Genomic DNA, 22,224 nt, shown 5'->3' with positions numbered 1-22,224 from the left:
CTAGAGAGGTGGAGGGCCAGGAGATGGAGATGAGGCAGGCTGCTGAAGAGTCCAGGGAATCTCCCCCTCCTGCTGCTGGCTCCCCGGGTATCCCAGAACACTCAGAGAAATGAAGAAGGCAGAGGAGAAATTGGTTGCGTGCAGACGCAGCCTCCAAATGCTTAGAAAATACCCTGAAGAGGAGGGGACTTAGGCAGCTGTGGGAAAGCAGGGACCTTCAGTCCTCACAACTGCCTCATTGGAGCAAGACCTACTGGGAAGAGTTGCTGGGATCACAAGGCCTGCACTGCTTTGGTTTCTTCCCTAGGGAAAATGTTCCATTACAGGGGTGGGGGCTAATGCTGAGAAGGGTCTCCTCCCTCCCTCCCAGCCCCTCTCCTCTGCACTTCAGATCAAGGTGCACTTGGAGGAGGCACTGTTGAGGATCTTGGGGCTTGATGGGAAGAGATGGGTGTTTTTTTCAACACCAAGGCCTGCAGCCAGGATACTTGTGAGGTCCTCATGCTCCAGGGTATATCAAGTCAGGCGTAACTGATTATATATAGAAAGGCAGGTGCTATAATTCTGCTCCTGAGGGCATACCACATATCAGCAAAAGGTGGTCTAGCTTATTCCAGATCATAGAAGCCTCAGTTTATATTATGTCATAGTCCTATCTCTGTTTTCATATGATTGTGAATTGATAGCACATTTGTCACATTTTGCCTACTGCAGGCAGAGAAGCTCTGAGGCAGCCCAACCCTCTCCAAACCTAGAGAGTTCCCAAGTTTAACTTAAGGAAGTAGACGGATCCTGCCCACCTCCCTCTCTGCATTCGTAACAGTTTCCACCATGTAAACACGGACTCCAGTTCTTATAATGAACCACATCAAAAAAATACAGATTTTATTTTGCCCTTGTGATGAATGCATTCCCATACCACCTAAGTCTTTAGAATAATCATACATAATACTGCATTGGGGAGGAAGAGGACTTGTAGAATCCATGCAATCTCACACATGAGGTTGTTGGCCACAAACCATCAGTATCATGCAGCTTCTTGGGAAATAAAGTGCTCCTTCTCTCAAACCAGCTGCCATCTCATTTGAAAACACAAGAGGCAGTGAAGCGGAGGTGTGTACACGTCAAGCAGTAGTGGCACATGCGCCGATGACAACTTTGCTGAAGGGTAAAATGCAGCTCCTGGGATCTGCACTTCAAATTAGGGCCACAATATGTGTGTTGGGGGGGGGGGAGCAGTAGCTGCAGGGACTCCCTCCTTCCTCCCTTTCCCTGGGACTACAGAATGGGGGAAGGTGGACGGAGGCAACCCAAATATAAGGGAAGCCCGAGGTGCTCTCGGTTCGGCTGGACTTTCGGAACTGGCGCTCAGGATCTAAGCAAGGGGGTCCTGTGTCTAGCCCCAATGCCAAGGCCCCAGAGCCCCCCCCCCGCAGGCCGCTCTAAATCAGCCCCTTCCCATCCCACGATTGGCCCGCGGGGAGCCTGGGAAGACCCACAAGCAAGACCCCTTGCGAGACCCTCCCCAAAAGTGTTGCTTGGGGCACCAAGCGCTCTCCAATGGCTTCTACTACGTTTCTGAAACGTTGGCGCAACAAATCGACAAAACAGGGTTTTGCCAAGCCTCTGAGCATGTGCCGATTCGCATTTGAAACTCGAATCCCATCTGGACTGGGGATGGAGGGTTTTGCATCTTTGCGGTGCCCTGAGCGCCTGTAACCATCTGCGTGCCCTCCTACGAGGGATGATGTTGATCCTCACCCCCCCCCCCGCCCGCCCCGGGGCCTGTTTGCAAACTGGCAGGCGAGCTGAGCGGAGCCCGAGGAAGAGATGCGCGCGCGGGAGCGGGGGCGCTGCGGCCGCTGTTGCTCTCCTCCCTCTTCCTTCCGCTCTCTTGCTCCGCGGCTGCTCTGGTTCGGCTCCCCTCGCGTCTCGAGCCCCTTTAAGAAGCCTCCGCGGAGCTCCTTGACGTCACCCGCCGCCCGCGGAACTCCCGCCCGCCCCGAGGAGCACCAGCTGCAGTAGCAGCAGCAGCAGGAAGAAGAGCCGCGTCGCCCGCCCGGTGAGTGGCTTCGAGGGCCTGTGGAGCAAAGCCTCTCCGGGTAGAACCCCTCCCCCCACGCCCATCGCTCCGGCCCCTTGCGGATCCCCCCGATCCTCAGCACGACCAGGAGCAGGAGCAGGCCGAAGCTGCAGCGGTGGCAGCAGCGCCCCCTCTCTGTTTGCCGGCCTCCGCCTGCCCCTCGCCTTGCACCGACTACCCCGAGGCGGCGGGGACTTCTAAACTTGGGCTCCGAGAGCGACTCAGCCCCGGGCGGCGCCTCGGGAAAGGGGGCACTCTGCACGCGCTCAGGGGCACTCTGCGCACGACCCATCCTGGCAGCTGGGGGTGGGCAGCAACTCCGTCCCGCTCCTCGTCGCTGGGCAGGCGCCCCCCTCGCCATCCCCGCCACGGCCCACCAGAGCTTCCCCCCGCCCGCACGGCTTTTCTCCCGCCGCATGATCGTCCTGCAGCAGGCACAAGTAGATTTAGGGCGCCCGGAGGCGAGCCGGGCCATCGGGGTCCCCCTGGCTCCGGGTGCTGGGCAGCGGCTCCCCCAGGCGACCTGGATATGCTGCGGACCTTCCGCAAGCCGATCAACCCTCTCCCTCCCTCCCCCAATCAGGAGAGATAAAAATAAAAATCCACTTGCAAGAGAAAGACTAGTGTCCGCCCCCCGCAATCTTCTTATTCAAACAGCCCCTTGCCCAAATCACTTGGTTAGGGTGCAGGAGCCTGGTGTCGCCGGCGGGTTAGACCTTGGCCGGGGACGCACAGTAGCGCCGGGACCCCCCTTTCCGAGCTTGGAATGGGTCCGTCCCCGCCTGATTAAAAGCCAGCTGCTCTTAGGCCTCCTTGCGGGCGGGGGGTGGATTTAATTTCTATCTTCTTTAGAGACGGGGTGGCTGCGCCAAGGCCGAGGGAAGCCGGCCTGGAAAAAGGAGAAGAGAAACCCCAATCGGGTGCAAATCCCCGAACGACTCCCCAGGCTTTGCTCTCTCTCCCATCTTGTCATGGCTGCTGCTTGCAAGAAGGACCCTGTGATGGCTGCCCAGTTCCTGCCCAGCTGGGTTCAGGCCCTTGTGTTAACTTTTGAAGCCCTGCACAACATAAGGCCAGGGTACTCCAGGGACGTCCTGAGCCCTCCGATCCCAGCTCCCTGGCATCATTTGCAGGCATGTTGTTGGCATCTCCTGAATTGGTGAGGCTTATCTGACAGCAAGTGAAATAAAGTCTGGAGTGCCAGGCTCTGCCAGGAGAGATTCTGCTGGTGCCCTTTGGCTCCAGCTTTTAAATGCCTGCTGAAAAGTTTCCTGTGATGCCAGGTTGCATTTGCAGGCTATTAAGAGCACCTCTTTCCATAATAAATACCTGGTCTCCGATTCTAAATTTTGTTTCAGTTCTGTAGAGATATTATTGTAAACTGCTTTGATTTTTCTCATGATACAGTGGTATATAAATATTTTATTTTTATGCTTTTTTAATAAGGATATTGCTTTAGTGATGGTGGGGGAGCCAGGAACACTAAATGAGATCAACCAAGTGTTGCAAGGCCTGGTTGAGACAGTGAGGAACACCCTTTAGCTGTCAATTGGGGCCCTTTTAGGTGACCCATTTAGTAGGCTTTCTTTGTGATTTCCTGCACAAATTTTACACAATGGGTTTGTCTCCAGTCAGTTCATCATCCTCTAACCCTGGTTTTCTTGAGGAGTTTAAAAACAGCTTCCCATTGATCATTTGTCCTCCCCCAGCTTTAAAGTGCATCCCCCCCCGTCACTTTCCAAACCACAGAAAGCGTTTGTTGTGCTCAGGCGACAGAGCTCTTGAATTCTCTTTCCTTACGCAAACTTAGCTTTCTGGTTTGTACTTGGGTGTCTCCTGCAAAATACTGACCATCTGGCAGCCCCCTTAATATGGGTTAGCAGCTGGATTAGCCTCATTGTTGAGGAAATGTATGTAAAGTATCCGTGGGAAACATCTTAAAATCAGTACTTTTTCTTACTGACATACGTATTCCTTTTTTAACTTTGGTGAGCATTAGCCTTTCTGTGTGGCAGGGCTGTCATCAAAGAATGTATCGAGGTGGGGCAGTGGCATCACCGAAACAGTCTGAGGAAGCTGTATCAGCCCCTCAGATGAAGGCCAGGGCTTGGCTTTTGCTGTCCCTCTCGCTGCCACTAGGCTTTTCAGCTGAAAGGTGCCAATGCCAATTCGAGTAGAAATGTGCAGATTCATAAGGAACCTGTAAGGCTTGGCTTGCTTGCACGAGTCCTCTGGGCCAGGGCTCCTTTAGGATAAGCTTGCAGCCCCAAAATTCCTAAAAGCCTTTCCCTCCCATGTCAGGTGCTTGAAGAGGGCCATAGAGAAAGCTACCCCTCCCTCCATTCACTCTGCGCCTTCTCTTTGCAGCCCCCACCTCCATGCCGAGACCCCTGTGAGGCGGAGGCTGTTGTGGACATGGCTGCTGGCGCCCGGGCATTTTCGGAAGGGAAGATTGCTGGCCTCTATGACCTGGAGCGCACTTTGGGCAAGGGCCACTTTGCAGTGGTGAAGCTGGCCCGGCATGTCTTCACGGGGGAGCGGGTGGCCGTCAAGGTGATCGACAAGAGCAAGCTGGATGGTGGGGCGGCCGCTCACCTCCTGCAGGAGGTCCGCTGCATGAAGCTGGTGCAGCACCCCAATGTGGTCCGCCTGTATGAGGTCATCGACACCCACGCCAAGCTCTACCTCATCCTAGAGCTGGGCGACGGCGGGGATATGTTCGACCACATCATGCAGCATGAGGGAGGCCTGGGGGAGGAGAAGGCCAAGCACTACTTCGCCCAGATTGTCCACGCCATCTCCTACTGCCACCGCCTCCACGTGGTCCACCGGGACCTCAAGCCCGAGAACGTGGTCTTCTTCCAAGAGCAGGGCGTGGTGAAGCTCACGGACTTTGGCTTCAGCAACTGCTTCCAGCCAGGCACGATGCTAACCACCAGCTGCGGCTCCTTGGCCTACTCTGCCCCGGAGATCCTGCTGGGGGACGAGTACGATGCCCCTGCTGTCGGTAAGAGCTGGGGGTGGGGGCTCTGATGTCCTTTCAAAGGGGGAAGATTTGGCAAGAGGTGGACAGGGACATTCTGAGACCTACTGCACCTTATTTATTATTTTATTTGAAACTGGATAATCTGCTCTTTCGAAAAAAATAGCAAGGCGGCTTACGGCATGTAAAATACACAAAACAGTCTATAAATATGTATAAAACATAATTAAAAGCATTGGTGAATGCTGGGTGGTTAAAAGAAAACCGCGTATTCGGAAGGCCTGCCCCAGCTATGCAGTTATCAAAAGACGTCGGAGAGAAAGCAGGGACAGTTTCTGCCACGCTTCCCCAGGTGTGGGGTTTCACAGGACAGGGCTTGCCACACAAAAGCCTTGGTCCTTCGGGGAGACCAGATAACATCATTAAAGGCCTAGAAGAATTGTAGAGTTGGAAGGGACTCTGAGGATTATGTAGTCCAACCCCCTGCAGTGCAGGAATATGCAGCTCTTCCATACGGAAATTGAACCTGCAGCCTTGGTGTTACCAGCACCATGCTCTAACCAACTGAGCTATCCAGCCTTCTCTGGCTTGCCAACCTGCCCTCTTGTATGTTTTGGGCTAAAGGATCCATCATCCCTGGTCATTGGCCATGCTGGCTGGGGTTGATGGGAGTTGTAGTCCAAAACATCTGATACCAGAGGCTGGAGCTATGCCACAACAGAGGGAGGCCTTCATGTCCTCCTTGTGGATTTGACAGAGAAAGCAAGAGGCCAAGCTCATGAAATGGCCCTTTGGTGTGATCCAGCAGGGCTCATATTTCAGCCTTGGATTATCATGAGCCTTTGACATATTAGGGTGGAGTTTAATCCAATGTCAGTAGTTGTGTTTGTGTAGGACATAAATATACTGTATTCTCTAAATGTGGCATTGCACACACGGACTCCACAGTGGAACAACAACGCAGCAACATTTGTAGTATATCTGCAAGTTGTAATAGGAGAACTTGTGCTGCCCTCCCCAGATTTTGAAAAGGGCAGTCAGCCTCCTCTTCAAAATATGGGCAACAGATAAAGGTTAGGAGGATAGAACTTTCTGCCATATTGTCACCAGTTTGGTGGTTAATTCAATCTCTGTAAATACATTTAGAGGAGAAGGTATGGATTATTTCAAAACAGAGAACAAACAGAACCCTCTTCCCCATTTAAAAAAAAAGGATTTTCACTATGGTGCATGATGCAATACCATCCAGAATGAATCTATGAATACTGAATAATGATCAGTCTTGCAAAAATTCAGGTCATTTCCTGATTCTCAAAAATCTCCAACCCCCAGAGCCAAAGGAAATAAAATGATGACAGTCTACAATGTAGGCCCAGGATGGTTGGGTGTTGTGGCCTTTTCCCTTAAAGGGTGGGGGCAGGCATGGGGGGGGGGCTGCTGAAGGAAGTAATCGCTCACCCACCCTGTTCTTTTCTGAGCCCTCCAACTTGGCTTGAGTCTCATGTTGGCAACAGGTATCTTGACTCAGGTTCCCCAATATCTGGTGACTGCTTCCGTAGGATTGCAAGAGAGGAGGCGAGTGAGGGCCCAGCCAGGAATAAATGTCTAGTGTGAGTTGTGTGCCTGGCCAGTCCCCCTCCCCACCTCCAAAGACTGCCTGAGCTAGAGAAGAGGCCTGGGCAAGGCAGGATGTGGTGTGTGCGAGGGAGGTTTGTGTGTGTGTGTATATGTCTCTTTGCTTGCCTCCTTAGACCTTTTGGTTGCGGCTGCTAGCAGGAAAGAGCAGAGCTTGTTGACAGGTGCAGAGCCTGCCTCCAGACTGTGGCTTCTCCCGGCTGGCATCCCCACAGCAGCACCCTCCTGTGACCCGGAGCATGGGCTGCACAGCACAGGGCACTCAGGCCTCTTAGGCCTCACACCCTGTTGCTCAGCTGACCCTTAGTCTGCTGGTGGCCTTGCCCCATTAGCCACTGCCCTTTTCATGCCATGCTGATCCTTGGCATGCAGGGCACCCTGGTAGCCTGGAGCAGAACAGAGAGAGAGAGAGAGAGAGAGAGAGAGTTTGTAGGGAGCCCTGTGAGTCACCTGTGGCATTTGCTTGGTTTTCTCTTACCATTCCTGCGGTGCTGTTCAGTAAATTGCGGAGGGGAGGGGGGTTGGATTAGCTGCTTCTAGAAAGAGAGGGGGTGAGAGAGACTGCTGTTCTGACTGCCTCTCCCACTCCTTGAACAGGGCTGGATTGTTGGCATTTTGCAGCCTTTCATAGACAGTTGTTGCCAGAGGGCCTGAGCACCCTCGCCTGCTTCCTTTGCTCCATCCTTCCTGCCCCCCTCCTCTTTTCAAGGCAGCTGCTTGACCTGGGAAGTGAGAAATGGTGCTCTGGGAAGGAAGAGGTGAGGTCAGAGGGAAATGGGTGGGATTTCCTGCCTGCCCAGCAGAGTGTTTTGTTTTTTCAATGGTCCCGGAGCCATGAGGAGGAGAATGGCCACTACTTCAGACAGCCTGGGATGGCTCTTTCAGGCTCTGGGAATAACGAGCTGTGTGCGTATGAGAGCCAGCCATTTCTGCAGCTTGCCAAACTGGTCCAAAAGTCCACTGACCAGGAGGCCAGAAGCCTTGAGAATGGGCTGGAAAATTAGAAAGGTTTCTGCAGCTTTGGGAAGCTTATTTCCCTGTCCTCACCCTAACATTTCTACCGTGCGTGAAACAAAAAGATGCTTGTTGAGCAGTGCGCATCCCCATCCTGCAGTGTACAAAGGAAGCCCTCTGCCTAGGCAGACCCTAAACTGTGAAAGGTGACAGCTTCCTAGTCTGCAAGAGAGTTCATCCAGCAGCTTGAGGCCAGTGGGATCCCTAAAAGGCTTGAGAAGGACTCCATGGTGGGTTCCTGCTGTGCTTGTCTCCTCAAATGGGGCAACTGAGCCATTGAGCTACACTTGGTTTAGGTTTGAAAGAGGACATCAAGAACCATAGAGTTGGTGGCCCAAGACACCCTGCTGCCTCTGGCACCCTCCCATGCCACACACAGGAGCTGATCAGAGCGGCAGTAGCCGACTCTTCCTTCCACCTGTTCTCCACTGCGCAGGAGGGCAGCAGAGCTAGAGCTAGCTTACAAGGGTGCACAGAGAGCTCTGTCTGGATGCCACCCAAAGGGGATTGGCAAAAACGGAGGCCTCAGGTGGAAGAGCCAGGGAGCTGCTGCTGCAGCTGGGGCCCCACTCGCTCTGCCTAATGGGAAGACTGGCCCAGTGAGAACAGGACTGGAGCTGAATGGAGCTGCTTCTCTCATTGAGCCTATTGTGCTATTTGGAGCTGAGCCAGTGCAAGATGCTCTAGGTTTCACCCTACTGCCTCCAGGGGAGCTCATGGCCTTGCCCTGGGCTTTGCAGGCGGTGTTTGTGAAGTGTGTGTGTGTGTTGGTTTTGCTGGCCACATTGCACATAAACTTACCAGATATGACAACATGAAGGCAGTGGGGTTAATGTCTGTGTGAGCAGCACCTGTTGCCTCTTCAACCATATGCAAATCTCAACGCAAAGTTCCAAGAGGAACCAAAAGCTGAAATTGTAGCATCCTGCACCTTTGAGGCCATGTGCCTGTTCTGAGAACGTTGCAGATTTGCATCCACTTCCTCCTTCTTCCACCCTTTAGTTGAGGGCCCTGCCTACGTTACAGACAGCTGCAAGCCCTCCTGGCAGCTGAGACCTTTCTTTACGCCCCTGACTGTGGGGATCCCAGCTACCCGTGAACAGCAACTTGCTGCTCTGATCCTTAGAAGGAATATGCTCTGTTTCAGAACAGCTGGTGTTCTTCTCTGCCCCTGCCCCCTGTGCCTGCATCACCCCACCTTCAAGTCCCCCAGTGGCTGATTTCTCCTCCCTGCTGCTCCCCCTCCTGGCCACCTGCAGCAATGAGGGCCTTGACTGCATAGCAGCACCCCTTCGGCTGCTATTTATAAGCACCCTTGGAGCAGAGGCTGCTCTTCTGTGCTGGCAGTCTGCTTCCTGCTTCCTGTCTCTTAAAGCTGGCTGTGTAGGAGCCTGAGATAACCTCTCGTTTTTCTTCACAGCCAAGCTGTCAAACTGAGGCAAATGTGTGGCCAAAGCAAGGCCTGGCTCCACAGTTCTCAGCAACTGGAGGGGGTAGGGGCTTTTTTCCTGGAGTCCCTGTGTTCTAGCTCAGTGTATGTGTGTGAAAGTGAGACAGATTGACACCTTGCCCCTTGTCAGTATCCCCTTTTAGAAGTGGCTTCCTCGCTTCCTGTACTGAAGGGACTTGCAGCTGGTCCTGGGGCCCCAGCCCGTTGCTGGAGGGTGGGGGGTATGGGCTGGAGTTGGGTTGACTGATGGGGTCATTAGTTTGTGGGCAAACAAGTGTTGCTTGCAGTAACAAGTGGTGGATGCACACACCCCGTCGGCTGTCCAAGGTCCACCTCATTCCCACCATGTGGCAACTGCAAATGTCAGCACACGCTGACGGGGAGTTGAGAATAACTGTGAGAACCCACTTGCTGTAAGCAGCCTAGCCAGTTAAGAACAGCATGTGGTAGAGATGGGGAGGCCACTGGAGTCGCATGCCTCTCACACCCAAAGCCCCTCTCTTTATGGGCTCGTCCACACTTCTGCTTCTCCCATGCTTAGAAAGCATGGGTCCAAGCTGTTTCCCCCTTGTCCCACTCCTTTCCATTCTTTAAGTCTGCATCAGAGCAAATGTCAATCTGGAGCAAACCTGAGTTGCTGTTTGCTCCAACTGAGCACTAAAGAGTGGTTTTTCTGTGTGGAAACCACAGGAAAAGGAGGAAGTGTGGATATGCCCTAAGCAGCATGAGGAACATGCCACATACAATATTTTGCTATCTCTCACCCAGGGGCAGCTTTTGCAGGCCGCGTTCTTTGCTAAGCATTCGGTTTTAGTCTTGCATCAGCATTCCAGAGCACCCTTCCTCTGCTGCCTTCCTGCACTGCTGCCTTCCTCACTGCAAGGAGGAGCTTCCCTAGTCCTGAACTACTTCTGGGGTACCAGGGGCAGCCCTCTCCCTGCCTGCATCTCCCTTGCATGTGCCAACATTCTGCTCCTGGAATAATTAGCCAGATAGCCAGCCTTCACACTGGTCTGAATGGGAAAGATCATAGCTATGCTGTAGGGCTCTGAAGTCTGGGTAAGTGGGTGGGTGTGTCCATGTGTAGCCTCTCAGGCATCTGCTTTGAAGGGTGACCTCTGGCTCTGCTGAGTGCAGGGGCCCTTTCCTCCCCAGGGCCCAGCTCTGCAAAAGAAAGCAAGTCCCAGTGCTGGCAATGAGCACCTGTGATGACACCAGTGGGACCCCATGTCTGGAGCAGTTTTGTTGGTGATAATAATGAATGATGATGATAGTTGCAATGAATGCACAGATAGTTGTGTGAATATTCATTCACCATTAAAAAACAAACAAAAACCCCCATACAATAATAAAAACCTGAGGAGGAGAAGCCTTTGCTTTCCAAGGACCTTCATGTGCCCTTGAGATGCTGCTGGTAGGAGGAGAGATGGCTCACCCCACAGCCGAAGGCTGTACAGTGAGGGTGGGGGTTTTTAATATTACAGCCACCTCCCCACCCTGAGATTTCAGCAGACATTGGCCACACACGCACACACACGAGAGAGAGAGAGAGAGAGAGAGAGAGAGAGAGAGACTGTTGCCCATTACTGTCTCACTCCTTGTTGATTTGGGAAAGGGAGGTAAGAAGACTCTTTTAAAAGCATGGCAGTGCTACTGCTGCAACCTGTTCTGTTGAAACCAGGGAGTGTCCCAGCAACACTCCTACCTCTGTGCACATCCGTCGCAGATCTTGGACCTGCCTGCAACTGTCAGTAGACAATCACCCCCCACTTTCTGTGGGATCCACCTAATAGCAGTGTGCTGTCAAGGGTGTTGTGAGGGGGGCTGAGTTTCAGTTCTCTTGCAGCAGGTCCTGACATTTCCTGTTCCTTCCACCACCCCCTCCCTAGTTTTTAAACCTGGGTGCAGAGCTAGGGAGACCCAGGCACATATCATAGTTTCCTGGAGGTGTTGATAAAGTAGCATTTGGAAGTTTGATGCAAATGCATGTTATGAACTGTGCCCCGAGTCATTTAAATGCATAGCAGTGCCCCCTAAAAGCCAGAACAACGGAGAGGGTTGCTGCAGTTGCAGGCTTTCTGGGTGGGATGCGCAGCAGCTTTAGGCATATTGGGTGGGCATGCAAGTTTAAAATTGGAAAGGTCCCCTGGGTGGCCTTGGGGTCCTTTGACCCACTTGGGCAGAAGCGCCTAGCAGGAGGCGGAAGAAACAGCTCTTGCCAAGAGCTTGCCTGAGCCGATTATGCTCCAAAGGATTTGAGGCCCCCACCGCACTGCTTATCTCTTGGGCCATCTGTGCTCTGTCCCCTCCTTTCCTCTGCCTCCAAGAGCTTTGCCCGCCCCCCTCTCCAGGCTGCCTTCTTTCCCTGCCTTGTCCAGCCCTGCTGAGAGAGTCCAACTTGCTCTGGTCTGCAGAGAACCCAAACCCAGGGCTCATCTTGGTGGATCTTGAGTTGGGGGCAGGGGGCAAGAGACAACATCATCTGTGGCCTTCCAGACATTGTTGGGCTCTTCCTCCCTCCAGCCAGCATCCCAGCCATTCAGCCGGATGGTGAGGAGTTGGAATCCAGCCAGGAAGGTGGGCTCTGGCTCTTAGGCCAAGAGTGCGATGGAAGGAGCCTTTTCCTGTCCTCCTCCACACATTTCACTGCTGCTTCCTTCTCCTCTCATCTTCCTTGGCCCTGCACCTCCCTCCCTCCCAAATCCAGGCCAGCCCAGGTCCTTGGGCATCCCTTTCCCCCATTTTGGGGGGATTTGCAAATAACAGGCTTTTTTTGCTTATGGTGTGCCGGTCCTTTTTCATCTTAGTCCTGAGCTGGAAGGTATACATTATACAGGATGAGGTGTAAGTAGGACAACCCTTGGGACTGATCTGGAGGCTGCAGCTGGTGCAGACATTGGCAGCCAGGGGGCTTGTGGGGGCAAATGACCCCCTAGCATAAAACGCCTTGCTTGTGGGATTTGCACTGCCTGCCAAGCTGCTGCAAGGCCAAGTTCAAAGTGCTGGTCCCACCCTATAAGGCCCCATGCAGCTCATCAAATGCTTGCAATTAATGCCGCTTGTTGCTTGAGCTTGATCTCAGAGAGAAAATCAAAGAAAAGTTGGAAGGTTTTGGTTCAGGGCTGTGGAACTGAGGTGGGCTGGTGAACTTTGGGAGTGTTCACCTGCATTTACGGCATTTATCCCCCACCTTCTTCCCTCCAGGAGCTCATGGCGGTGTACTTGCTTTTCCTTTTCCGAATTCTGTCATCACAACAACCCTCTGAGGTAGTTTAGGCTGAGAGTGAGGGACTGGCCCAAGGTCACCAAGGGAGCTTCGTGGCTGAGTGGGGGTTTGAGCCTGGAACTCCCAGGTCCTAATCTGACACTCACAGGTTCTCCATAGGACACTGTGTAGACATCCAGTAGAGGTTGGGGAGAGGGTCTGATCCCTCTCATGGTTCTGTGGCATTGAGGCTACCTGCCTTTTCCATAGCAGCCTTAGTTTTACAAAGTGCTGCTGTGGTGGAAAGCCAATAACTTGTTGGAGTGCTTGTGTGGGGGGTTCTCTATTTCAGGCAAATGATCACTGTTCCTCTCCTGCTTTCTATCTTTCTCCAGATGTCTGGAGCCTGGGAGTCATCCTGTACATGCTGGTCTGTGGGCACCCACCTTTCCAGGAAGCCAACGACAGCGAGACGCTGACCATGATCCTGGACTGTCGCTACGAGACCCCCCCTCATGTCTCCTCCGAGTGTGCAGAGTACGACCAGACCCCCCCCTCCCAACTCACTCCCCCCACACCTGTCATGCAGGCAGGGTGTTCCTCCACCACCCCACTTGCCCTCACCAGGTGTGGCAACCGGGTCTTGCACCTCCTTCCTCCCCTCCAGACAGAGAGAAGGCACCTGGGTTACCTGCCTCAGATTGTAGCCCTGCCCCTTTGCTGACCCTGTGCCCTCCAGGCTCTGCCCAAAGCAGCATGGTTGTTGTAGAGTAGACCCTAGTGGGCATAAGGTTGGGGAAGAATGAGGGTTCTGGATCCTTCCGTCCTCACCCCCTCACCCGGGACTGGGCCTGCTCCCTGTGGGGAATGGTGTGGGAGGTCAGGCAGGCATGCCTGAGGTGGGACACAGTGCTCTTTCACATTCTTCCCCCTTTGTCCCAGGCTCCCTCTGTCCGTGGGGAAGGAGGGGGGTGTTAAGGCTGACTGAGCTCCAGACAGCAGCAGGCCCTGTAGGACCCGGCTTCCCCCACTTAGAGACCAGCAATGACAACAGTCACATGAACACATAGGGTGGGAAGAGATCTTGCCATGGGTTGCGGTGGGGAGTTCAGCCTGCTGCTGCCTATCTGTGTGGGGTGGGGCTTCACAGGAGGGGAGCGGAAAAGATGTGATATCTGAGGGCCTCCGCGTGACTCTGCCCTCCCCCATCCACCCCTTCTGTTGGACAGCCTGATCGCCCAGATGCTGCAGCGGGACCCCCAGAAGAGGGCCTCCTTGGAGCAGATTGAGAGCCACCCGTGGCTGCAAGGTGTGGACCCCTCCCCTGCCAGCCGCTCCCTCCTGCCGCTGACATCGCACAGGCGGGTCTCGGAGGAAGAGCACGGCATCATCATCCAAGCCATGATGTGCGGCAACATTGCGGACCGAGAGACCATCCAGGAGTGAGTCTCCCAAGGGTGGGAGGAGGAATCTGAATTTCCATCTGACGGGGCTCTGGTTGGCTGGGAGGAAAGTGGTGGTGGTGGGGAGCAGGGAGAGAGGACTTACTCGGAAGTAAGTGCTTTGGGGGCTGCCCCCTCAGGCTAGCCCTGTCCTCCTTCCTAACCCCTCACCAGATGCTGTGGGCTGCTGTCCTCAAGAGTCATAAGGAAGGTTTCAGCGGCCATGACACAGCGGTCCTCCTCATGTGGAGGACTTCTGTCCTGGAACCACCTGCCTTCGTTCCTGGGTTGGGTCAGCTTTGGCTAGCCTGAGGCCTTTCAGATTATTTGGACTATAGTTCCCATCAGACCCAGCCAGTGCTTGTCACTTCCATTTTTTTTATAATAATTTTTATTGATTTTGCAACACAAATTAAAGAACAAAACAACACACAATACATAGACAAACAAAACATATAAACATGTATAATTTCAAAACCTCTTTTTCATAGACCTTACTTCACAGACTTCCCCTTACCTCCCCTTTTCTGCATCCGTGTTTTAAAGTTTCTTCAACAACCCCTCACTCCAATTAACTAATTGCTCATTTTCTTTTTTTTTTAGCTTCTTCTCATACTTAGTCAATTACAGCTGTAATTCTATATTTTCTCCTTTCCCTTGACATTTTAGCACTCATTAATTTTACAACAGTTCTTAAGATATACTTTAAATTTCTTCCAGTCTTCTTCCACCGTCTCTTTTTCTTGGTCACGGATTCTGCCCGTCATCTCCGCCAATCCCATGTAGTCAATCACCTTCGACTGCCATTCTTCCAGTGTGGGTAGTTCTTGTGTCTTCCAATACTTTGCTAAAAGAATCCTTGCTGCTGTGGTAGCATACATAAAAAACGTCCTATCCTTCCTTGACACCAATTGGCCGACCATGCCCAGGAGAAATGCCTCTGGTTTCTTATGAAAACAGTGCTTGTCACTTCCAGCACTGCTGTGCTGGCTGGGGCTGATGGGAGTTGTAGTCCAAAACCTTGGAGGGCCTCAGGCTGGGATAGGCTGGTCCTCTTTGACCAGAAGCATCTCATTGGTTGAGACAAGCCTGTTGGCAGTGAGTGCCCTCTGAGCATTGGGGGTTTTCTGCCAGGAGAGGCTTTGGGCATCTTGCCTCTTTCATCCTTCCTGGAGTTGAGGCTGCTTCCCCCTCCCCACCTCCTTTGCCTTTGTATCACCACTACATGCCCCTTGCAGGGTCCTCCAAGGGTCCTCTTGACTTCTGTCCCTTGCGTCCCTTGTGCACAGAGCCCTGGAGGCCAACCGCTACAACCATGTGACTGCCACCTACTTCCTGCTGGCTGAGAGAATCCTGCGGGAGAAGCAGGAGAAGCAGAGTCCTGGAGCCAGCCTGGCCTACAACCTGGCGCAGCACGTCCAGAGCAGGCAAGTCTTGGGCTCCTTGGGGCCAGGGTTTGCTTTGACCATTATCACAGCTTTCTGAGCATCTTCCCTTTCGCCTCTTTCTCTCAGGAGCTCCTTCAGCGCCGTGGGGGACCCCGGCCTACCGCTGCCCACCGCAGGCAAAAGCCCTCAGCCACTGCCCACAACCAAGAGTGCCCTGGAGGCCTTTGCAGAGCATTCTGGGAAGTCCCTTCTGTCCTTCTCTGCACTGGGGGAGGACGAGTCACCTTCCAGCTTCCATGGGTGCGGGCAGCCCATCAGAGCCCTGATCCGGCCCTCACTCATCGAGACCCCCATTGCCAAGAGCACCCCCGCCCTGCAGCAGATTTCGGAGGAGGAAGAGGAGGAGGAGGAAGAAGAAGAGGGGAAGCCTGGCCTGTTCCGCAGGAGGACGTCTTCCCTGAACCAGGAGCAGATGAGTGACTTCCAGAGTGCCAAGGCTTCCTTGCTCTTCTGCCGGAGTCTTGCGTCCCACAACAAAACAGGGAAGGCTCTCGGCCTAGGATTCCCCAAGGCCCGCGGCGGCCCGGAGCCTCAAGGGCCTGAGGGTGGCCTCTCCCTGGCAGTGCCACAGAGGCCTCCATGCCCGCAAGGCGAACGGGAGGAAGGCACGGGCGCTCAGGTGGGCAGCAGCCTCTGCCTGCCACAGGTGGTGGGCCCAGAAATGCCAGCAGAAGGAGGCCCAAGAGGCAGTTCTTGGATGGGCGGTGAGGAGAAGAAGAAGGGCAGTGCCATCTTGGAGGCAGTGGGCAGAAGGGAGCAGCCCACAGGGAAGGAGGAAGAGGCGAACAACAACACCCCCCCAGGGAAAGGAGGCGCTGGGGAGGGGGAGGAAGAAAGACTTTTGAGGAAAGAGCACGGGCCACGGAATGACGATGAGACTCTGGCTCGGGGCAGCTGTGGCCAGAGAGCTGCTGAGATGAGCCCAGCCTCAGACCCGGAAGGCCAGTTCCGAAAAAGCCCTGAGATGGGACCAGCCCAGAGGCCGAAGCAGGACGGCCACCGGAACGGCAGTGGCTGTGAGGGCCTGGCAGACGTGATCAAGCTGGACCCTGCCAAGGGCAAGAACGCCAACCTGAAGGACCGGATCTTGCAGTTCCCACTCTGCGAGAAGGCCCTCGCGTTCCGGATGCGGCCCGCCTCCAAGGAGAGCCTCCTCTCTCTGGGACAGTTCAACTGTTGCCACGTCATCTGAGCCGTGCGTCTGCATCTGAAAGAGAGGGATGTGGGCCGAGGAGGGGGATGGCGGCATTGGTGGAAAGGGCAAGGCCCCCAGCCAGAGGGCCTCGGGTCGCTCCATTCCCATCATCCTCTGCTCCCAGTGAATGGCTGCCACCATCCTGCCCACCCGCCTGCCTGCCTGCCTGAGAATTGCATTTAGACTCTCGCTCTGTATATCTGCTTGAATCGGGTGAACCAAATGGCTGCTCCTCTCCCTCTCCCCCCTTGTCCCAGCTGATGCTGTCCAAAGGCCACAGCCCCCACCCACCCCCTTAGTTCACTGCATGCTGAACCTAAATCTCCACCCAAGATGAGGGTGTGGGTGTTTGTGTGACCAGAGCTTCTCAACAGCAAATCGGCAGTTCCAGTTCTGCTGGGAGCTCTGGGGCAGCTCAGCTGGAGAGAGGCCAGTGGGGCTATGGAGGCCTGTTTCCTCCTATGCCCCCCTGCTAAAGGCCAAGGGTGCCTGTCGTAGAGGCAAAAGGGATGTCCCTGGTCCTAAAGCTGACAGAGGCGTTGTGGGTGGAGATTCTTTCAACCTCCTTTACAGTGGCCAAAGGACAACCTTTCTCTCCCACCACCCCAGCAAGGCTCCCCATGTGAGTCTTGCCACGTGGGTCCCTGCAGGTTTACTTGTCCTAAACAGGTCAGCTTCTTGCCCCTAAGGCCAACTCAGATGGAAGCCACGTTGCTCCCGGCCACCTTCGCTCTGCTTCCAAGCCCCGGCCACTAACTGCTGCTTGGCTGTGTCTGTCGAGGCATCCCAGATTGTGACTGTTTGAGCTGAGCTCCCGGATGCTGTTTCCCCTTTCCTGCCAGGGAGGGACCAAAAAGCCAACTTTGGCCTGCATTTGCTAGTGGCTGCCTTTGCTTTAAGCTGACGTGGCAAGCTTTGTGGTTGCAAAGGGGCAGCAGACCCAGGCCTGGACTCAAGCTCCTCTCCAGGTGCCCTGGGAAGGCCCCTGTCTGCCTCTTCTCCTCCCTGGGCTAGGAGTCCAACAGTGTTGGCTGGCCGAGGCCGCCTCTTCCTACCCCATCACCTCCCAGTCTAGCTGGAATCAGAGCCAGGCTGCAGGGAGGTGCAGATCAAGCACTAATCTGGGGTCAAAATTAGACACACCCACCCCCTGTGGGGTAGGACAACTCCTGAGCACCAATGCCAAAAGCGGCTACTGATGTCACCACCTCTCCTATGGGCCAGGTGACTGAGGTTGTGGCACTGCACCTATGGCAGGGCTGAGAGCGCCTCCCTCTTGGTCTTTCCTAGCTGCTGGGTGTGGGTCCAGAAGGGGTGCTGATGGGGCTCTTGCTTTGCCTTTATGAAGGCATCCCTCTCCTTTAGCACTATCCATGTTGTTTTCGCCCTGCCCCTTATGGACTAGCTGCTTGGTTTGAGTCCCTGCTGGCCTGTGCATTGGAAGGAGCCCCTGCATCTGGCTGTGAGCTGCCTGCCTCTTTCTGGCCAGTCCCCCCTGGACCGCTTCCCGAGGAGCCGCATGTATTTCTCTTCCAAAGCATCCCAGCTCTGCCAAGCCTGAAGAGGTGAGGTTTTTATAGCAATTGAAATATTTTTTAAGAATAGTCTATTTTAATGTAACATAGAGAAGGCTCTGTATCCCTTTCCCCCGCAAGCCCAGGGATTTCCCTGGGCAGCAAATGCACTTTTTAGGAGTCAACTAGCCATGCTCTTCTCCCTGCCTGTTCCTCCCCCCCCCCCCGTTTACCAGTAATGTTGCCCCTACTTCCCTTCCCTTCTTTTTCTTCTGTCCTCCTGAAGGACTTTGCCAGTTCGGGTGGGCTGGATGAAGGAGGGCCAAAGGAGGAGGATGCCACCACAGAGGATGGCTCCTGGCCATGCTGGGAGGGACTTCTGTGTGTGTGCGCGCGTGTGTGTCTGCATCACATACACCCCCCTCCCCATTGCGTTCCTCCCTCCTTCCCCCTTGAAGTGCTGCCAATCCTCACCCGCCTCCCCATTTATGCCCTACACCAAAACCTCCATCTTCTCTCTGAAACTCTTCCAGGAAAATAAGCTTTCTGTGTACTATTATTATGTTGTTATTGTTATTATTATTATTATTATCATCCTTCTTTCTTGCTGGCAAGAAATGAATTGGGGATTTGATTGCTGAGCTCCCGCTGGGTTCTGTATCAAGTGCACTGACTGGATCTAAGGCAGCAAGTGGAGTCCAATAAAATGGCTGTGCTGGACTCTGGAGCCGCCTGTGTGTTTCCTCCCTCTGGGGAACGTTGGGTGGGGATGGGTGTGAGCAGCAGGAGGAGGATCCCACTTCAATCCTGCCTTTTAGAGGGGCCCCTGTGGCTGTTTTCCACCTTCAACCTTGCTGCTGCCACAGGGGAGTTTGTGCCTCTGAATAGGACAAAGGACAGTGATGGAGGCGGCAATTCCACACCTTGCCTCCTACGAACACCTGAAACTGCCCTTCTCCAACATGGTGCCTTCCATATGTTTTGGGTTACAATTCCCAGCCAGCACAACTGCCAAACATCTGGAGGGCAGCTGGCATTGGGAAGTTTGGACTAAATGGTGACCCTTTCTAAAGGTGGGACAGAATAAAGCAGCCGTGGCAGAGCCTCTTGGAAGCAAAGAGGCCTAGTGGCGCCTTTGAAGCCTGAGAGGTGGTTCCTCACGGCCTGAGCTTTTGTGGACAAGAGTCCCCTTCATCAGACCCACAAAGTGCTGTTCTCAGTTACTGGCTGTACAAATACGCACATTGTTCTAGAAAGGGAAAGCATGGAAATAGTGGGGGCAGGAGGCCATGAAAGGCGAGAGGCTTGTGAATTCATAGCCATTTGGCCTCACACTTTACCATTCTCTCTCTCATCCTCCCCTGCCAATTCTACATGTCAGCTGAAGATATCTGAATCTGCCTCCCAAAAGCCTCAGCCATATTTACTCTCTTAAGTCTGAGACGCCACGAGACAGAACTCTCTTATTTTTTACTGCAGGACAGATAAATTGGAAAGCTGTGTTAACCGGGGTTACAAAACTGAAGGTAAAGGCTGGTGTCAGCTTATCATAGTCACTTGACAGCTCCCCCCTCTCCATGCTAGAGCACCAGGGTGGGGGGTGAGGGCGGTAGTCTTGGCAGAGACCCAGGCCAAGTTTTTCTCTTGTGAGATTCAGAGCCCTTCTCTTGACTGCCACATTTCTCCAGCTTATGCTGGCTGGGAGGTCTCCAGGTACTGAGCATTTTCAGGCTCAGGAGTTGACTTTGGCTTTCCCGCTGGTTCTCAGTGCCTGCCTGGCTAACTCCTTCCAGCTAACCTGGCTAACTCCTTGAGTCCAAGCAGCTCCTCTCCTCTGGCACAGAGACCACACTGGCAGCTGTTGGTCTGCAGTGGCTGCTTTTAGTCAGGCCAGGCTGAGCCTTCTCATCCCAACACCTATTTTATGTAAGGCTCAAGTCCTGCAACATCCAGGCATCTTCACCTGCTCCAAGACGGCACATCCTGGAAGTCACAACCCTGCTGGGACTTAACCCATTTTGCTGAAATGGTGCCCCTCCAACTAATCTGCTCTTGGAAACAGATGGATCAGAGCAGAAAGATCTCCAGGGGTTCATGAGTGGTGGGTGCTCTGAGTAGGGACCTAGGAAGGGTACAGAACTTCCCCATCCCTGGTTCACCTTCATAACCTCCCAAGAAACAACAAAGGTGGCAAATGCCCTCCAGTATCTGATATTTAGAGCTTTGCTGCTTCTGGGCATGAAGTAATGATGCTTGTTTAGTTTCTATTCAGGTCCTTCCAGTAGCACCTTAAAGACCAACTAAGTTAGTTCTTGGTATGAGCTTTCGTGTGCATGCACACTTCTTCAGATACTTGTTTTGACTATGGCAGACCAACACGGCTACCTATCTGTATTCAGGTCCTGTTTTTCTGTTAAAAGGAATCAAAGCAGCTTGCAATAACAATATAAAAATAATGAAAACAGCCACTCTCTACTCCATATCAGTAGAGAAGAATCTGCAAATGGCTGGCCAAAGGCAACAATGGGAAAGAACCAATGTCAGGAGGCACCACATTTGCCTATTATATAAACAATTGCCAGTCTTGGCCAGCCTAAGTTTCACAAGGGCTGGCCAGGTCTCACCAGTGCTCCTGACCCACACAGTTGCTGGAGGGGAGGCAGTGAGGCACATGCAATCTAAGAGAGGTGTGCCAAGAGCCATCGCAAAGTTGCCAAATACGTTTGGGGCATGTACAAAGTTTGCAAGCTGAGCAATCCTTCGCAGCCAGGCTGCAAGGGGTCTCCTATGCAGTCAGGCTGTGGAAGGTACTTTGCCTAAGGCCTCCTTGTCAGAGAGTACCATGCTGGGTTCAGTGCTCCGACTCTGTATGAGGCATCTGCACAAGCTGACATATAGCCAAAGGTAATACATTTATCTGAGACTCTGTAACCTGCAGAATAAAATGGTAAGGTCACTACATTCCCTATACAGAGAGAGCCCAGAGTGGGGCACAACTCTGGCTGCTTTGCATCCAGTTGTGTACTTTTCTCAGAGGTCAGTCTCTCTCTTTGTATTTCACAGCATGTTAAACAGCCATGGTCAGGGCAGTCAGCAAGTTGACTGACAGACTGTGTAGGGGGGCAGGTGGCGGGGTGGGGGAGAGAGATGTGTGCTTGCTTTGAGAAGCGGCCCCATCAAGGGCACATATGCTTCACTCAAGGGCACATACAATTCACTCAATTTTTATGAAGCTTTGAAGCCATTTGCTGATAATACCAACAGTTCCTGCTTCCTGCTCACACCGGTTGGTGCTACCTAGCATGCACTGGGCTCCGCTATTATGTTCCACTGAATTTCTACTGATACAAAAAGTGCCACTGATTTTTTGATGTAGTATATCTTTCTTTTGGGACACGGGTGGTGCTGTGGGTTAAACCACAGAGCCTAGGACTTGCTGATCAGAAGGTCGGCTGTTTGAATCCCCGTGACGGGGTGAGCTCCTGTTGCACGGTCCCTGCTCCTGCCAACCTAGCAGTTCGAAAGCATGTCAAAGTGCAAGTAGATAAATAGGTACCACTCCGGCAGGAAGGTAAACGGTGTTTCCGTGCGCTGCTCTGGTTCGCCAGAAGTGGCTTAGTCATGCTGGCCACATGACCCGGAAGCTGTATGCCGGCTCCCCTGGCCAATAAAGTGAGATGAGCGCCGCAACCCCAGAGTCGACAGCTGGATCTAATGGTCAGGGGCCCCTATACCTTATATCTTTCTTTGTTTTCTGAGCCAGAAATTGGTTATACATTGGTGTGGAGCAGATACTTGCAGCTGATTGCCCTGAACTGCCACAATATGCATAAGCTTCCTGCAAACAGATGTCCCATTTTTGGTTGGCTTTCGGCCTGCAGACAAACAGGGAGGAATGCAAAGCTTTTAGAAGGGGTCTTGCTGAAAGCTGCATTTGTGGCTCCAAGCTGTAGTCATATGGACAGGAATCTCTGGCATCAGATGGTTTTGATTACTCCGGAAATGTCAATCAGTCAGTAAGATTTCCTCCTTACTTGAGGGTAGCTTTTTCAAATTCCAGCGCCAACCAAACCCCTTTGGGTGCCCTTTGATTGAGAAAAAGGCCTTCAATACTGGGAGGACAAGTCACGTCTCGTCTCCCACCCATTCCCGGAACGGTTGGGGCCAAGAGGCCCAGGCAGCCCAATGGCGCTGCTCTGTGCACAGAATCTGCTAATGATTTCCCCACATCCCGCCCTCTCACCCTCCCTCCTAC

The 22,224-nt window shown here is 53.4% G+C and overlaps 1 protein-coding gene across 1 annotated transcript; it reads left to right on the top strand.

The window, feature by feature from the left end:
- Positions 1 to 1,800: 1,800 nt before the first annotated feature.
- LOC310851958 (uncharacterized protein) lies at positions 1,801 to 18,689 on the top strand. Its single transcript, XM_083754634.1, has 6 exons — positions 1,801 to 2,062; positions 4,451 to 5,090; positions 12,766 to 12,907; positions 13,600 to 13,812; positions 15,102 to 15,239; positions 15,327 to 18,689. Exons 2-6 carry the CDS (start codon positions 4,499 to 4,501, stop codon positions 16,450 to 16,452), a joined length of 2,211 nt encoding a protein of 736 aa, XP_083610760.1. The 5' UTR covers positions 1,801 to 2,062; positions 4,451 to 4,498; the 3' UTR covers positions 16,453 to 18,689.
- The last annotated feature ends 3,535 nt before the right edge of the window (positions 18,690 to 22,224 follow it).

This window comes from Podarcis gaigeae (genome assembly GCF_964106915.1).
Source record: "Podarcis gaigeae genome assembly, chromosome: 8".
NCBI classification, from domain to species: Eukaryota; Metazoa; Chordata; class Lepidosauria; order Squamata; family Lacertidae; genus Podarcis; species Podarcis gaigeae.
Note: the sequence above shows the minus strand (reverse complement) of the source record. Positions and strands in the feature narration are given on the sequence as shown.

Bases quoted from the DNA above. Each gene is read 5' to 3' on its own strand.
- LOC310851958 (XM_083754634.1), top strand. From the start codon at position 4,499: ATGGCTGCTGGCGCCCGGGCATTTTCGGAAGGGAAGATTGCTGGCCTC. The intron at 12,908-13,599 runs GTACGACCAGAC...TCTGTTGGACAG, and splicing joins GTCTCCTCCGAGTGTGCAGA to CCTGATCGCCCAGATGCTGC. The intron at 15,240-15,326 runs GCAAGTCTTGGG...TCTTTCTCTCAG, and splicing joins GCGCAGCACGTCCAGAGCAG to GAGCTCCTTCAGCGCCGTGG.